The following is a 17,103-nucleotide window of genomic DNA, read 5'->3' on the forward strand; positions in this document are numbered from 1 at the left end:
ATCATTTTGATTTATGTTTACAAGAAAAAATTTCAGCAAGTCCGGGAAATTAACATATAACTGTGATTGGTAAAGGAGATCTAGAGAGAAATATTAAGACTGGTGGTAGGGAGAGCTATCTATATCTATTTCAAATTACAACAGGAGCTACATATGATCTTAATTCCTGCAAATTAACATAACTGTCACTGAATTATTAAAGGAGCTATCCAAAACGAACTCGGGATAGGATAGTAGGTTAATATATCAGGAAGCTCTGGGAGAAACTGCGGTCTCCAAATTACTCGATCGTGTTCACCGGTTTTCCCGGGCGGCATGTTTCAAAACAAAAATTGCTATGTGTGCGACTCAACCATCCGACTCACGTTCGACTCGTCCACCCATCGGCTACAGTGTTGACCTCCTTTACCCAATTAATAATTACAGTGTTTCAGTCGTACGTATGTCGTATAATTGGATCGTACGTATATTGTTTCGAAACTGTGGTCTCCTCTCACCATCGCCATCTTCGGTTTCTCCTCCATCTTGGGCCCTGGCAGGCGTACGTGTTTGGGTCAAATGGTCTCACGGGATGCGTAGGTCTAATTAGCGAGTGTGCGCATGTGGGAGGAGCGCACGAACAGTTATCCTCCAGCTTTCTCTTTATATTAACTTTATACGTACAAACTTTAGGCACATAAACTTTAGTCATATAAACTATATAGCATATCTTTATGCATACAAACTCTATATGAAAATCTACCTAGATACAAATATTATATATACACAAAACGTTATATTAGAAAAAAATTATACATATAAATTTATACATGTAAAAATTATACACAAAAAGCAAAAATATAAAAGTTAAAAAATAGTTGTTTTGAGAGTGTCCGCGTGCGCTCTCTCCGCATGAGTGGGCACAGAATAGACTTTCATCACGGGATGACGATGGCACAAACCGTGGAATACTCAAAGGTAATACTCCAATATAAATGCCCACCAAACCCTCGTGCCATAGCGAAACTCAAAGGTAATATTTCATATAAAGTGCGAAATAGTTTCATTCGTTATCTCCGTCCATCCGTCAGAGTCTCGTAATAGTCATTTTTCGGTATCCATCCTACTCCCTCTGTCAAGGATATGTTGCTAGACCAGCCCCAAAATTGATATTGAAAATCAAACATGAACTAAACTCGATATCGCAAATCAAACGCGAATTGAACACGGAAATACCTAGCATATTTATAGTGTATCAAGCCATCGACCGACGTTCGTTAGTCACTCGTACCCTCACATATGCTATAATTGTTTAGTCGTTACCGTTAGTCACTCGTACCCTCACATATGCTATAATTGTTTAGTCGTTATGCAGCTACAACAATTCATATAAACTAAGATGGAGTTTGACTCTATGGCTACCTTAATACCTATTAGAACTCTAAGTCACAAACACTACAACTAACTACGTGACACTGTCTTATTTGATACAAACTCTAACAAGATCTTCGATGGATAGGGCACTCAACTTAACATACCCATGTCAAAATATTTTTGCACAATCACGCAATGTGTACATGGATCAGATGTGATCTAATAATTACATTAGTGACATATTTTCACTAAGTTATAGGGGCGAATGCAGGATTTTGATAGAGGAGGGCTTATTGTCTTCTCCTTCCTTCGACCCCTCTTCTTATCGTTCCCTTCTTTTTTTCCTCTTATTTTTCTCTTGATCTCAATGGGGACAAGTGTGTAGGGGAGCTGGAGCCCCCACAGCCTCACGTTGTATTGGTCCTTGCTTAGTAATCCAATATGTCAAGAGGCAGGAACAGTAGAATACCATGAAAGGAGGCAATGGAGGGCTCACCTTGTGTGTGACAGCTCTCTCTTTACTTTCATATCCAAATCACACACTCCTTCCGTTTCACAATGTAAGATTTTCTAACCTTGCCTATATTCTTATGGATACTAATGAATCTATATATATATATATATATATATATATATATTATATTCATCAATTGATGAATTTAGGTAAGACTAGAAAGTTTTACGATATGAAACGAAAGTATTATCTTTTTATGCATGAGCGGTGCCTATGAAACTTGAGTTCACGATCGATAGTCGCTGCATGCATCGCTTTGACTGGACTTGGACACGACCATATAGAAGAAATCGACGGCTCTGGGTAGTGGGGTGTGAGCAATGTCCAAAAGAAAGAACCGGCAAAAGGTAGTGTCCTTGAGTCGCATCTGCCCGCCTGTCCATGATGAACAGTGTCCCTGTTTCTGCTAGCTACGGTGATTGTTTGGTTTTTTTTTATTTACAAAAAGAGCCAAATGTCATATGGGATTTGCTCACAATTGCGATTCTCAATTATTTATAGTTTTTGACATTGGCTACATATGACTACTCAAGTGTGTAGCTGTTAGGTGCGTCATTTGGGATGACTTTTTTCATCACAAAGACTAAATACTAATATGTTTCGAAATTTGCTTTTTTCTCGGTGTCTTGTTCCACTGGTTTTGGCAATAAAGCAGTAGCTGATGGTTCCTTGGTCTTACCCCAGAGGAGAAGATAGAGGCCTCCGATTACAAGAGCAGCACCTACCGCACTGCAACCACAGAAAGGAAAACATGCACACAAGTTAGACTTTTAGTATGTCGATCCCAATGTTTTCCAAATTAAGTGCACTCTCACTCCATCTGTGTAATAAAGTTGTCCTTTGGCCGATAGTTATTCCATCTGTTCTCAAATAATTGTCACGGTTGACTATGGTCATCTCACCTTGAAAACAACAATTAGTTATATTATCATGAATGTAAGTTGTGAGATCAATTTATGACGCTACAAACTTCAATAATATAACATGGAGTAATTTCAAGTTTTTTTTTTAAAAAAATACAAGTGGTTAGAAGTTTAACTTGAATAATGCCAGTATCAGTTACTCCCTCCATTTCATAATATAAGATGTTTGATTTTTTTACTTATAATGTTTGATCATTTATTTTATTAAAAAATTATGAAAATATCATTTATTTTGCTTGTGACTTACTTTTATTATCAAAAGAACTTTAAACACAACTTGTTATTTTTTATATTTGTATTAAATTTTTTAATAAGATGAATGGTCAAACGTTGAAATAAAAAGTCAAACATCTTATATTATAAAAGTGATGCAGTATTTAATAACGTAGGGAGTATTTGAATTTCTAACTTTTCAGGAACATATTAATTGTTGAAGCGATGCTAGTTGATAGTACAGGAATATCCATTCTAAATCCTTTCAAAGAACTAATCACTAAATAATAAGCACTAGTTTTCAAATCATGTGCTATCATAAACTATTTCGAGAGTAGTTGTCAAGTTCCAAAATTATCTTGTACTTGTGCACATTGTGAATATCTCTTTTCCACTTTTTGACATACAGTTAGTTGCTTTCATGACTTCGTAGAACCAAGTAGCTACTAGAAAAAGGAAGGGCAGTACCTACCAAGGAAAAGTTGTTCGTGAAGGAAGAAGAGATCAATGAGTGCAGCCATGATCTGGATGAGAGGCATGAAACCTGCAGTGAACACCGGCCCCTTCTTCTCGATGCACCAGGTCATCAGCACATACCCTATCCCTGATACTCCCACTCCCTGCACACCCAAATAAGTGTTTTTAGTTTTTAGTGGAACAACAGCACCTTGCAGCACTGAATATGAATCACTCCCAGTTGCGAACTGTCCTGTCCCTTCCTGAATTCAGAAATTCTTTGCCTGGGCCCCATAGTGTGTGCAATACTTTAATCTTATAGTGTCGAGTGCTATTTACGCGTGAATCGATCAATGTCCATAAAAAAGTCTTGTGTGCTCCAGCATTGGCCTCTACTGTTTTACTGTGTTGAAAAATGCCACCTTTACCACTTTATCAGAATCAGATCCGCTTGCATCCCACATTCAGTGAAATAGGATCGAGCTTTTTTTTTTTTATTGTGAGGTGGATCAATCAGGTACGGTGTCTGTGTCAAATCATTTTGGTTAATGTTTAGAAGATAATTTTGCATCAAATCTTGTGCTTGTGATTGACAAAAAGATAGACAGAGAGGGGAATTAGTATTAGTGGTGGGTAGAGTTAACTTACTGCAAAAACAACAGCTATGATCTGTATGTTTCCTCGAAGCAACCACACCGAAAGGCGCCTTTCTATTGTGAGCGCCAGAACTCCTGCTTGCATCGAGCTGAACAAGGTCATGAATGCAGTGCTGGAGATGACTGCAGGGTATTTCTTTGTGAGTTTCCCTTGCAGCAGCATCCACAGCGAGAAGCTGACGCAGTTTAAAATCAGCAAGACGGAGCCTAGCATCCATCGCCCCTTGCTGATGCCGGATGTAATACCCTTCGCAGATGATGATGATGATGTGTGTGTCAAGGCAGCTCCCTTGTACAGGCTCGATAGCGTTGCGCCTCCAACAGACGCGAGTGTTCCTATGATTTTTGCCAACCCCGCCTTGCTCCTCACATCAACTGTTTCCAATCTGCACAGTGGAAAAATTATCTGGATGGTGTTTTAATTAAGTACAATTTTTCTACCAGTTTGGAGGTACCTGTGCATGCATTGAATTCCTCTTTATTAGTTAAAAAAAAAAAAGGTAAACAAAGCTCTGAAATGGTACGGTGATCAGTCTGCTTCATACACTGATTTAACTGGATTTGGGGGCATGGCTGCACAAAACTAAGCAAAGTACTTATCCATTATGCTTTTGGTTTGACCAAGTTTCCTTACAACTACAGTCGGCAAGCATTTACAATCTTTTGTTTCAACAAGATATATATTTAACTGTTGTGACTCTCTGTAGTCTGACAATAGTTTCAGTCTCGTTAGCAGATTGTAAGACAGAAATAAAGAGGTGTGAGATGAAAGAACTTACTGGAGAGGGACAGCAATCAAAAAGGTGAAAACAGGAGTCATGTTGGAGAATGTTGCTGTCGTGTAGCTCAACCCCAGGAAGAACAGATACTGAGCACATAATCCCCTATGTACACATGACAATACAAAAGGGCATAAGCAGAACTGAATGTAACCTTTTCCCTTCTTCAGTTTCTTGTTCTCATTGCACTGAGCAAGAGAAAGCAAGATTAAAGGGGAAAAAAGAAAGAGAATACAAGTTTACCCAAGCAATGCGCTCATGAATAGGTAGGCAAAGATCTCTTTTGTGAATCTTGGTCTTGTATTCCTAAAATCATTTATAGGGAAAAGAATAGGTGATCAAGGGAGTTATAGTGACATTTGCAGGTATTGGAACAGTCGTTACATTTATAAAACGCACAAGATATCAAGAACCTGATGAGATAACATGAGGTTGCAAGGTGTCACAAACCTTTCTTTGAAGTATGCAATTGGGGTGAGCAGAAGTGCTGCGACAAACTGGCGTAGGGCGATAAAGACAACGTGGTTTAACCCATCAGCCAATGCCTTCTTGACCAATGCTGTCATCAGAGCGAAGAGCGCGTCAAATACCAACATTGCAATCACTGGCTTCAGAAACTCCACCCACTCCATTCTCTGCGTTGCAGCTGAAGAAGGGATGCAGGAAAGCAAGCCTAGTAGTTGATCCTTAGCAAGCTTATATACAGAATGTGTCTGCAGGCGGAAAAGGGCAATGCCACACATGTATCTATCTTGAATGGTACAATTTTGATTCTGGGTCAGAGTCAGATCATTAGCTTCTACATACATATGAGCTGCGATATGATGCAATAGGTTGCCAAGCAAGCAGCCTCAAATTGTTGGTAGTTGGTACAGGCGTACAGCAACGGAAGCCTCCTCAAGGAACAGTGGAACAGGCAAGCTATATATGCATGATCGAATTATTGTTTGAGCTGAGCCTGAGAAACAATGGTACAAAACGCATGACTAGTTGCCTAGCTGTACTGTTGGGATAAGATTGAAAGAGCAAAGTCCAAGAATCGTTCTTTCAGAGCAGGGGATTAGATGCTAACCTAACCTGTAGCCATTGCTGAAGCTGAAGCAATATGAGCGAGCTGCTTGTACTCCAGTCCTGGCAAAGGGAAGACTAGTGTTAGTGTTTGCTAGATAGATGCCGGCGATCTAGTCAAGAATAGGTACTCGATTTTGTATGTTTCCCAAGGGAATACATGCTAGCATCTTAAGAGCAAGGCACCATACATCATCTACCTAGCTGTACGCATTCCGTTCATCCATTAAACTCCAGTTCTGCACAATATCACTTATGATTCGGCATTGCTCTTTCCTTTGCATCTTGAGCTGACAAGAGAGCTACCGGTCTACTCATGATCTCATGGATTTTACATTCTGTCTTCTTGTGTGTACAGTATGTTGCCAGCTGTCGGCCTCAAGGGTAGTGCTGTGTTGTGTTCCAGCTGAACACTGATTTTGCAGGTAGCATGAACAGACCACTGGCAGGCAAGCCATGGAACATTAGAATTTCAGGATGCAGCAGCAGAACCAAAGCGGACGAGATAACCCAACTTGCAGGTTCTTTCAATGGTGAAAGATCCAAAAAGCACAGAAACATCCTCACAAACAATAAGGATACCACCATAGGAGAGCACATGCTCCAATTGACTGCGGTGTATTTTACTGGTAATATAACTTAATCCATATCGTTGATCTATTTTTATTGGATGACTGTGATTAAATTATACTACCAAGTAAAAATGTGAAGGGGTTATATCATCCTTTTTATTGTGATCTTTATTGCAAACAAAAACAAAATTACAAAATACTACTAATCAAGTAATTAACAAAGTACAAAAGTACTCTTTTTCTAGTGGTAGTATAATACTACCAGTAAAATGTATCGGAGACTTGACCAATTACATAATATCGTAACCCAAGTAAAAAAATTTCAGTGTCCAGTGAACTTGTGATTCGACTCAAAAAAACACAGCAGAAAAGGTTCTTTTGCACTCTCTCTAGGACAGGTATTGCTACAGCTAGCAAGGAATTGCAGCTCACTGGTCCTCAGTGATGGTGCCCTCGTCACTGACTATATGGCGAATCGCGGCAGAACAAAACAGGTGTGACCTAGCGCGTGCAAGTTTTTTTTTTTTTGCAATAAACACATGTAGAGTTTCAGATATGAGGACAATATCAATATGATCTAGGATGACTTGCTTTGCTCTAGATCTTCAAGAGAAACTGCTTACGTCGAAAATCTGACGAGCGATTCTACACGCAAACAATCAAAATCTATACACAAAGACCAAGGAAGTGATGGTAATTAGACTAAATAATAGTGCCACTAATATACGCGGACGACTAGAACGGAGTCAATAGGAAATTATGGATTGAGATATACAAATCGTGGAAGTTTAAAGATTTTTTGGACTAAGAAAATCAAGGATTTATTGAATTTCAAGAAAAGAATATTCCTTTATGGTCACTGACAAAACGGGGTGAGGCAAGGAGGGATGGGATGTGGACTTTGCCTTTTTTGGGCGGATTGGTGAGCTAGGCCGATGGAGAGAGGGGAGTAGGCCTGGCAAGGCCCAATTGCTCTTGGTCAAAGAGATAGGTTCGTCATGTAGGTCGAGGTAGCCACGTTCGGCACTCGTTTTTTTTCACATTTTCTAAACTTCTAAAGTAAACGATATATTTTGTTTTTTTATATATTTTCTAAACTGCTAAACGGTATATTTATTATGAAAATTTTCTATAGTAAAATTATTTTAAAAATCATGTTAATATATTTTATAAAATTTTAAATAAATAATTAATTAATTATATACTAATCTACACTATATTTTCCACACGCATCTTTTCTACCGAACACGGCGTAGACGGTGGATCGGCAGGCCGGAGGCGCTGGGTGCAATGGCAACGTGCTTCCAGAAAATTAGATGAAGCATGACATTACCTTCTTCTTCGTTTTCGTTTTTCTCTTATTTAGCATCATTAACTTTTAGATTTATTTTGACCGTTTTTTTATTTAATTTTTTAAAAATATACAAAATTATAAGTAAATGTATTTAGTACTAAATAAATTATATTAAAATAATTAATAACTATATAAATTTTTTTAATACCATGGGTCGTTAAACGTAGGTATAAAAGTAAATTAAAAAATATAGATAAAGTATTATATATGCACTTAATCTTAATTAGTTACTATTCAGCGACGTGGACTAGCACGTTATTCCGTGTGTCTGTCGGTCGGTTTCTTTTGTGAAAGGGACGACGGCAAAATTATAAGGTGGAGGTATGTATACGCATCAAATCGACGACAAGTCAGTGAATCCTGAACGTCGATGCATGCGTGTCAGTAGGTCAATGCACTACGTATACATTCGTTTTCCCTGACTTTTTTTTAAGTCCCAATATTTAGACATTAATTAAAAGTATTAAATATAGACTATTAATAAAACTCACCTCATACGTGCTGGACTATCTTGTGAGACGAATCTATTGAGCCTAATTAATTCATGATTAACGAACATGATGCTACAGTAAACATTTGCTAATTGTAGATTAATTAGGCTTAAAATTTTATCTAATAAAATAGTTTTTATTTATATAATTAGTTTTATTATCGTTCTATATTTTAACACTCCTAACTAATTAATGTCGAACATCTGACGGCCAATATACTCCGTACGCCATTAAGCACACATACTTGTAGTACTCCAGCAGTATATGTTCTTACTGACTCTAGCCAAGTTATGTATGCCTATATATACATACAGGTTATTTGGATATAATACTATAAACTTCCTCTAATCATAAAGTATTTGATGTTTGGAATAAAACCCAACTAAACTTTTTAAAACTTTCACTATATAAATTTAATTATAATATTACGACAGTACTATTAATTACCAATATTTTCTAACTAAGCATTTCAATTTACTGACGTTCAAAAGAGTTTGATTAAATCTTGCCTTGGACATTAAAAAATATTTACGATCAGATGGAGCACTTTTATTCGTATTCTCTCACCTTTTTGCGAAAGAAGAAAATACAATAATAAAATAAAGAACTAGTATATATATATATATATATGCTCCATCTGTCCGTCCATCGTTTGGCACAAAGAATTGAAAAATATGCATGATGTACCAAGTCCCACATGAAAAAGGGAAAAAATGGTTTTGAAATTCGTGGAACTAACTCGATCAAGGGAGACATAGAACGTCAAGGATCGAATTCCCTGCTTTGCAAACCATTTGGCAGTGTCGGCTACCAGCATTAGTACTTCCATTTCGATCGGAATCTCGTTGCAGTTAGTAGTGCAATGCATGTTTCCTTGTAATTACTTCCCTCCGCTGTTAATTTTTTTATACACGTTTGATCATTCGTCTTATTTAATTTTTAAAAAAAATATGTAAAGATATATATATATATAAAAGTATACTTAACAATAAATAAAATGATATAAAAATAATTAATAATATTTATTTTTTAATTAAGATGAATTGTCAAATTAATATGAATAAAAAAATTAACGGCGTCAAATATTTAGAGACATGTAGTAGTATTATGTAACCTCACTTTATGTTTTGACGGATCGATCGAGCAAAGTTAGTTTCATTTCATCAAAAAAGAAGGAGCATCCATCGCTTAATTAACGAAACAGGGAAAAAAGGTTGAGCAAGCAAAAGCAGAGCATAGAAATTATTCAGCACACACACAAAGGTAGGTTGAATATATTTACTGTTTCTGATATGATGCCTGGTCGGTTATTGGCATATATGACGGGGGCATAAAAATCAGCATATTAATGCACTACTGCATATGTGAGTCATGCTATATACTATATTATATATGGCCATTACGATCGATTGGTCGATTATACGAATTGACTACTAATTCGCATGCAAACGAAAGAAATTATATTCGACCAGCTAGCTAGAGGGAAATAGCATCAGAGTAAATTAAAATTAAATATGCCCAGCAGGCTGCAGCTGGAGAAGATTAGATTAAATACTTATATAATTGTTAGCATAGGTCGGCCCATGTGCGAAATGACACATCATCATATCAATTCCTTCATTCATGCATTGAATGTTATTCCAAATATATATAATATACTAATCAATAATCAATGGAGGCCGGAGCATTGGATGCCCTGAAGAGAAGAGAGGCCCAGCTGTGCTGTGCTGTGCCTTTTAATTTGCATGGTATCTGGTATGGTATGGTACACTAGTTTGATATGTGTATTTGTGTCAATTCCTTCTTTTTCTTTTCCTTGTTGGAGCATATACCTTTAATTCTCTTTTTCTTGCCCCCCAACTCACCTTGCTGACCAACTACGGATGACGCACCAAAATGAAAGCATCTCATTTAATTTTCTTTAAGAAGAAGAAAAAAAAAGCTAGCTGTTCTTTATGTATCATTCCGGCCCTATATATAAGTTATGCCGGCCCTTTGATAAAAATATTGAGCTAAAGTGTAATTAATTAAAATGCACGACAAATTAATCACTGCTAGATATATATGATCGATCTAAGGCAGGAGAAAAAGACTATGGCCCTGATATTTATATATAATTAACTACGTACTATGGCACCAAAAAGTGCATAATTAAAGAGACCACATGCACCATCGGTGTTCTTTGACATATACATATATAATTATAGTACTCCTTGTCATGTAATCTAACGCGTACCTTTTCCAAGCTAGCTATCCTATCTAGGCATCCAAACCTTCTCTTTTCTCTCTTTTATTTTTAAATATGTTGCACAAAGTTGATGAACAAATTCTTCTGCTTTTTTTTAAAAAAAAATATTATGGACATGCAGATGATAAGTTGTTCAATTTGAGTGGTGTGGGAGGGTAAAGCTAATTAATTGTATATATATGCACCATATCTTATTGGCATCATTAATATTCTGGAATGCACATAATTAAAGCAATGAAAACACAGGTACGTACAGAGAGATGTAATTAAGCAAATGAATGGAATATTATATATATATTAAGTACATCTGGAGGGCAGGGCATGCATATATATAAATCCTTGCCACATACATACCGATAGCTAGCAAGTAGAAAGCATATATAGATTATTAATTGCAGCTAAGTATAGTAGATATATATACAAAAAAGAAGAAGAAGAAGAAATATAGAGAAAGCTAGGTAGGTGCGTTGAGATGGATAGAAGAGATAAGATGGGTAGCTGGAAGCCAACGATGACAATGGTGGGAGTTGTGGTGGTGTTCGCGGTGATGAACACTTTGACGAAGATGGCCTTCAACCAGGGGATGCACACCACCGTCCTCATCACCCTTCGTCAGCTCATCGCCACTCTCTTCCTCGCCCCAATCGCCTACTTCAGGGAGAGGTACGTACGTACATACATTATATATATTCACTTCCAATATAAATCCAATAATCTGATGCATGTCGTTACTATCTATTTGATAGAGTAGTTTATGCATGCAATTAATAATCGGTCATTAGTAGCAGCAAGCATACATACATATATATATATAGAAACATACGTACATGCATGTGTTTTGGTGGATATATACGTATGTACTCTGCATTCATGCATGCAGGAAGACAAGACCTAAGCTTACAGCTGAAATCTTGGTGTATCTCTTCTTCAGTGCGGTGCTCGGGTATATATAGCTTGTTTTAATTAATTAACTTGATGGAATTAAAGATATACACACGATCGATTAGTTAATTAAGTAAGTAAAACTAAATGTTGCATGCAGAGCTTCCCTTACCCAATGGCTCTTCTTCCTGGGGCTGCAGTACACCACCGCAACATTCGCATGCGCCTTCATCAACATGACTCCCATCTTCACCTTCCTTGTAGCCCTGCCTTGTGGGTACGTACGGACGGACGGTTGGTTCTACTCTACGTAGCTAATTATAATTGTATGACTGGTGAAAGCATGTAGCTAGTACAATTAAGTGCATGCAGGCTGGAGAAAGTGGAGGTGAAGACGGGAGCTGGCATAGCTAAAGTGGGAGGCACAGTGTTAGGATTCAGTGCAGCGATGATCCTTGCTCTGTACCAGGGTCCATCGCTGACCAAGCAGCTGCGTGCTGCTGCTGCTCCAAGTCCAGCAGCAATGGCGGCGCAGAGATGGGCGATGGGGTCAGTGGCGCTGCTGGGTGGGTCAGCTTGCTGGTCGCTGTGGTTCATCCTGCAGTCCAAGATCGGCAGCAAGTACCCTGCGCTCTACTCGGGGACTGCCCTCATGTTCCTTCTCAGCTTCCTTCAGATGGCTGCCGTCGCCCTCGCCGTCGACAAACTTACCCTATCTCCATGGATCTTAACCACCAAGCTTCAGATCATCACCGTCCTCTTTGTGGTATGTATATGTATACACAAACACCTTACTAATTTACAATTCATAATATATGAATGAATGAATGAATTATGGTATGTGTATACATATACAGGGGATAGTTGGGTCAGGGATAGGATTCTTGGCCATGTCATGGTGCGTGGAGCAGAGAGGGCCTGTGTTCACCACTGCATTCACGCCCCTCATCCAGATAATCGCAGCTGCTATCAACGTCATCGTTCTCCATGAGCAGCTCCATCTTGGAACGTACGTATCGTATTATATGTTAATTGGACTAGCTAGCTACTAGCCTAAGTACTATATATATATATATATATATATATATATCTTTTCATACTACTAATTAGCTACTGCCATCAAGGGTTAATTAATGGAATTTTGATACTATATATTAATTAATTATGTGCACTGCATGAATGAATGCATGTGCAGTGTGATAGGGTCTGCTCTGGTCATCGTGGGGCTGTACTTGGTTCTATGGGGAAAGAGTAAAGAGCAGCAGGCAATGGCACCATCGTCGACGTCTCCTGCACCCAATGTGCTGCAGCCTCAACAAACCACTACTACTGTACACATGCAAACTGCCTAATTAATACAAGCTGCATATATATGTGCATGCATCAAACCAAATTTAATCTATAGAGAAAAGAGTCCTCCTCGCTCACGTAAAAAAAAAAAAAAGTTCCCGGCCCTGTTTTCCCCTTCCCCGTGCCGTGCGTGTAACTATATATATATAGCTAGGTCCGAGTATGCTTTTCTTCTTAAAGACCAATTAAGAGGGAAGCTGGTCAAGATGATTGATTTTGTAAGTTAATTGCACGGATCAAGAGTCATTTACATGCTTCTCTCTTTGTCTCGTAATGGTGCATCACGTACCAGTTCAAACCCTACAACAAAATTAAAAGGACAACAAATAACTAAGATGCTTTTCCATGCAGATCAATTCGATTGGCTGATAAATCGGTCCGTATCGATGTCTTAGCGTTGACTTGCCTAATTTTAATTTCTTGCTTTGATTCTCCCAGATTTTAATTAACCGTACGTTCAAGAGAGATGTGAGAGATATGATACTATGATGCATATATTGTATTTCTTTTGAGGAAAAGAAGATGTGGCTACACCGTGGGCCTTCTTATTTGATTTGGGCCGATTGGTGCGGTACGTCCGGCCCACTACGAATGCATACATGCATGTTACTCTGAGGAGCAACTCTCTCTTTACTACAAATTAAATTAAATTAAATGTGTATTGTCTTTCTTTCTTTTACTGCCACTTTACTTGTCTAATTTGCCAATATATATTTACTTCTCCCTCTCTTCGTGTTCGTTTTTCGCGCATTTCCCATTATTATGGCCTTATTAAAAAGTTCCCTCCCTCCCGGCCCAAGCCCATTTTGTGGTGGCAAATGCTCGATGACTGGTTTACTTATTATGCGGGCGCGGGCGCTTTAATTAATTAATTAATTAATTAGCCACATCACATACATACATATATATTCCTACACGCCCATCGATGTAAGAGTTAAAATTGAGCTATCCTAAACCAGCTATATCGATCTTGGCAACACTACACTTAATTAGCACACATATATATACGTGAAGGCATACTAGTGGGTTTCTATCTATCTTATTAAGGCATGCAGCAGGTTAACACACTTAGCATATACACATATTAACACATGTCTCTATTCTATATGTTCTCTAATGGAGGCCAATTACATAAAGAACAACAACAACAAAAAAAAAGAGCAATTCATTTCAAGACAAACTTTAGCTAAAGTGTTGGGAGTGCTTATTCCTAATGGTAGCCCAAAAATAATATGGATGTGCATTATAGCTCATCATGGGCTCTAACTATTCAGCAAAGCTTTTTGATTCAATTCTCCCGCTTTCTTTTAGCACACTATTAAACTACTATATGATATATTTTGTGCAAAATCTTTATATATATATATAAGTTTATTTAAAAAATGAAACAAATCTACTGAGTTTGTAATAATTAATATCTAATTAATCATATACTAATAACCTATCTTGTTTTGTGAGCCACGTTCAGCTGCAGTTGTTTCAATTGGGCCCTAAGGTTGTCTTAGAAAACTGCTCTAAGGCCCATATGGAATTTGCACGTACGTTAACCCTACATTTTGTGTTGACTTTTCTAAAAGCTTTTACAATGGGTGTATGTCTAGTAAAGACGATGCTGAAAGACAAATTATTTCCACATAAACAATTCTTATTGAACTAGCACCATTTGTTGGTACTTACTTTAGATCATTACACTAACATTTATAATTATGTGTGCGTAATTCCTATTACACGTTTGGTGGTAGCTAGCAACATATGGGATAAATTTATATTATTTTTCATGGGTTCTAAAAAAGTCTACATTGGAAGCTTGAAAAAGACATGTTTATATCTTCTTTTTTTTTTGCCTATGTGTATGATAGGCATGAAGAAAAGGCAATTAATACTGTGTGGTTTCAATGCAAGAGCTACTTCTATATCTTTAAGAGGGGAATTTAAATAAAGAATAAAATAAAAAAAGAGTAAGCCATTTCAAGACGAAGCTTATAGTTAAACTACTGCACGATGCTTATTCGCAATGCTACCTATAAATAACATGGATGTACCTATTGCTAATTGTATCTTGCACATCAACAGTTCATGTAACTTTTATAAGATATTGTACTACCATTTATAAATGTGTGTGCAAACATCTAATGGTAGCTAGCGAAATACGTGATAAGATCCATATATGCATTGAATGGGTTTTTCATTGTATCTAAGAAATCTACGTACATTGAAAGCTCAAAGTAAATGGTATTTCATCTCTAAAAGTTTGTTATTTAGTCGCTAAATTTTTAAGGGGTCTAGTTGAAACAAGTGTACTTGTCAACTTTAGAAAGAAATATTTTCTTTAACCTCGGGACTAGTCAGCAAAGAGGTCCACTTGTATTAGTTTAGACTAGTTAGATGGAAGAATCGACAACTTGTTTTTTTAAGGCGTAAAGAATAGTACCTCTTTTTCCAGTCTCACTCCGCTCGCCCCTTGTTTATCCAAAAGGACAAGGAAGCATGAATGGTTAAATTAATTGACACATCATCTTTCTTTTTTTTGGATGCCACGTCGTGACCAGTAAAACCATTAGTCTCGGTTCAGACCTTAATTGATTATTTAGTTAGGTCATAAAGCTATGTTTGTCTGGTTTTGGGGCTAGAAAATGGAAACTTGCAAGCTGGAAAGCTTGGATGTAAATTGCCTGCAAGTTTGAGACCGACGGTGCCCAAACATGGGTACATGTTTTCATTTCTCTACGAAAAATAAAATAAAGAAATGGGATTTTGGTTGGCTCGTACGAGGCTCGGTCTGCAAGACGGTCCACGTGGGGGTCCCCACCTCGACTTTTGATGGCATGTGGCCCCACGTGTCGCCGCGTCAGTGGATGTGTCCGTACGACCCACCTGGTCCTCGTACGAACTGGCAAGCGAGAGCAAGTAGGAACTCGACACGTGGACACCGACAGCCAGTGGTTGGACCGATGTACCTTAGGCAAAGGGATCCTTCCTTAATCAGTTTGATAATCACATTTTACATATATGCATATTATTGATGTGTGTTTATGTAGACTAATACTCCCTCCTCCTTCCCATCTATTTAGGTATGCAGTCCTAGGATTTTAAGGAGAGTTTAAGGACGACGACCCTCATTAAAACACACCAATATATATTTATACCACTACATGTATTCTGTTTGTCACAATTACTAAATTGGATGAGTAGTGGGGATAAGACATAATGGAAGGCTGGATAAAAGGAACAAAACTAGTTGTTTGAAGTATTGAATGCTTAGGGAACCAATGGACTCCTCAAAGATATTTGGACATCATTGAAATTAACCACAGAATATCTATCTTTTATATATATAAACGGACGGAGAGATACTCCTTAATTGATGTTCTACCCATCCTCTTTGTTGATCACCCAAGTGGTCAAAACAGATTTACCCCTTGTTATCTATGACATGTACGTGGGCCATTATTAGTCTATGACATGTAGATCCAGTAGTAAATGTATAGTGAATATTTGTACAAGTGACAAAAAGTTAAATGTCCCTTGAAAGGCAGCAATACTATAGCAGCAATACTATAGTTTGAATATACTGGTGTACATGTCACGTACGTAGGCTCAACGCTGATCGAGGGCATACCATTAATTGTTCGTTGGTGAACAACTAATCATAAAAAAAATACGAACAATATATAACTACAAATATTTAATTTGACTTGTCTTATGTACCTGAACTGAGCTAATGGTATATATGGGCACTTCTTTTATATAGGGCACAAATATCATATTTGCAAGTACACGGCGGATATATGACCGTGAAACTTATCATGTGTCATGCTCCTGTTTTGTTCCCCAAATAATTACCACTATAATTCACCTTTTGCGATTTGTTTTATGGTAAACAAAATAAATAATAACGAGTGATGAAGTCGTCAAACGTTCTCACATATACAGGTAGTTAGCTAGATATAAGAGACTCTTGCATAATAGAAACAGTACAAGAAGGGTTTTTATGGCATCCCATGATAATAAGACAAGAAGAATACGTGTGATTTAACTATTGAATTATAAAATACATTCAAACACGGCGTCACTTCACTTGGTTTTGATTATATTTTAAAAAATCTTATCACTATGTAAAGGTATTTTCAGACCATTTAACACATCAAAGAACCACTTGAAAGTTATATCCAATTGACCATGCCAACTAAGATCCATTTGAACTAGACGGAAGAAAAGGACATGAAGAGAATATATTTTTATTG

At 37.4% G+C, this 17,103-nt stretch overlaps 2 protein-coding genes across 4 annotated transcripts; one reads left to right on the forward strand and one right to left on the reverse strand.

The window, feature by feature from the left end:
* Positions 1 to 2,244: 2,244 nt before the first annotated feature.
* Positions 2,245 to 5,569, reverse strand: LOC102721141 (WAT1-related protein At3g30340-like). Of its 2 annotated transcripts, none has more exons than XM_006648143.2 (6): positions 5,345 to 5,569; positions 5,138 to 5,200; positions 4,895 to 4,999; positions 4,108 to 4,501; positions 3,472 to 3,623; positions 2,245 to 2,596 (listed from the first exon to the last, which is right to left on the reverse strand). In XM_006648143.2, exons 1-6 carry the CDS (start codon positions 5,524 to 5,526, stop codon positions 2,458 to 2,460), a joined length of 1,035 nt encoding a protein of 344 aa, XP_006648206.1. In that variant the 5' UTR covers positions 5,527 to 5,569; the 3' UTR covers positions 2,245 to 2,457. The 2 variants fall into 2 exon arrangements, with proteins under 2 accessions (XP_006648206.1, XP_015689055.1); XM_015833569.1 differs by having other exon boundaries at positions 2,509 to 2,596; positions 3,476 to 3,623.
* A 5,417-nt stretch (positions 5,570 to 10,986) lies between these two features.
* Positions 10,987 to 13,299, forward strand: LOC102700492 (WAT1-related protein At3g30340-like). Of its 2 annotated transcripts, XM_006646701.3 has the most exons (6): positions 10,987 to 11,290; positions 11,508 to 11,570; positions 11,670 to 11,786; positions 11,882 to 12,275; positions 12,367 to 12,518; positions 12,705 to 13,299. In XM_006646701.3, exons 1-6 carry the CDS (start codon positions 11,100 to 11,102, stop codon positions 12,859 to 12,861), a joined length of 1,074 nt encoding a protein of 357 aa, XP_006646764.2. In that variant the 5' UTR covers positions 10,987 to 11,099; the 3' UTR covers positions 12,862 to 13,299. The 2 variants fall into 2 exon arrangements, with proteins under 2 accessions (XP_006646764.2, XP_015688884.1); XM_015833398.2 differs by lacking the exon at positions 11,508 to 11,570.
* The last annotated feature ends 3,804 nt before the right edge of the window (positions 13,300 to 17,103 follow it).

The sequence above is a fragment of the Oryza brachyantha genome, chromosome 2 (genome assembly GCF_000231095.2).
Source record: "Oryza brachyantha chromosome 2, ObraRS2, whole genome shotgun sequence".
NCBI lineage: Eukaryota > Viridiplantae > Streptophyta > Magnoliopsida > Poales > Poaceae > Oryza > Oryza brachyantha.

Excerpts from the sequence above, each read along its gene's own strand:
- LOC102721141 (XM_006648143.2), bottom strand. The coding sequence starts at position 5,526 with ATGGAGTGGGTGGAGTTTCTGAAGCCAGTGATTGCAATGTTGGTATTT. Across the intron at positions 5,201-5,344 it reads ATTGCATACTTCAAAGAAAG|GAATACAAGACCAAGATTCA; the intron begins GTTTGTGACACC and ends AAATGATTTTAG. Across the intron at positions 5,000-5,137 it reads TTCATGAGCGCATTGCTTGG|GGGATTATGTGCTCAGTATC; the intron begins GTAAACTTGTAT and ends ATGTGTACATAG.
- LOC102700492 (XM_006646701.3), top strand. The coding sequence starts at position 11,100 with ATGGATAGAAGAGATAAGATGGGTAGCTGGAAGCCAACGATGACAATG. Across the intron at positions 11,291-11,507 it reads ATCGCCTACTTCAGGGAGAG|GAAGACAAGACCTAAGCTTA; the intron begins GTACGTACGTAC and ends TCATGCATGCAG. Across the intron at positions 12,276-12,366 it reads TCATCACCGTCCTCTTTGTG|GGGATAGTTGGGTCAGGGAT; the intron begins GTATGTATATGT and ends ATACATATACAG.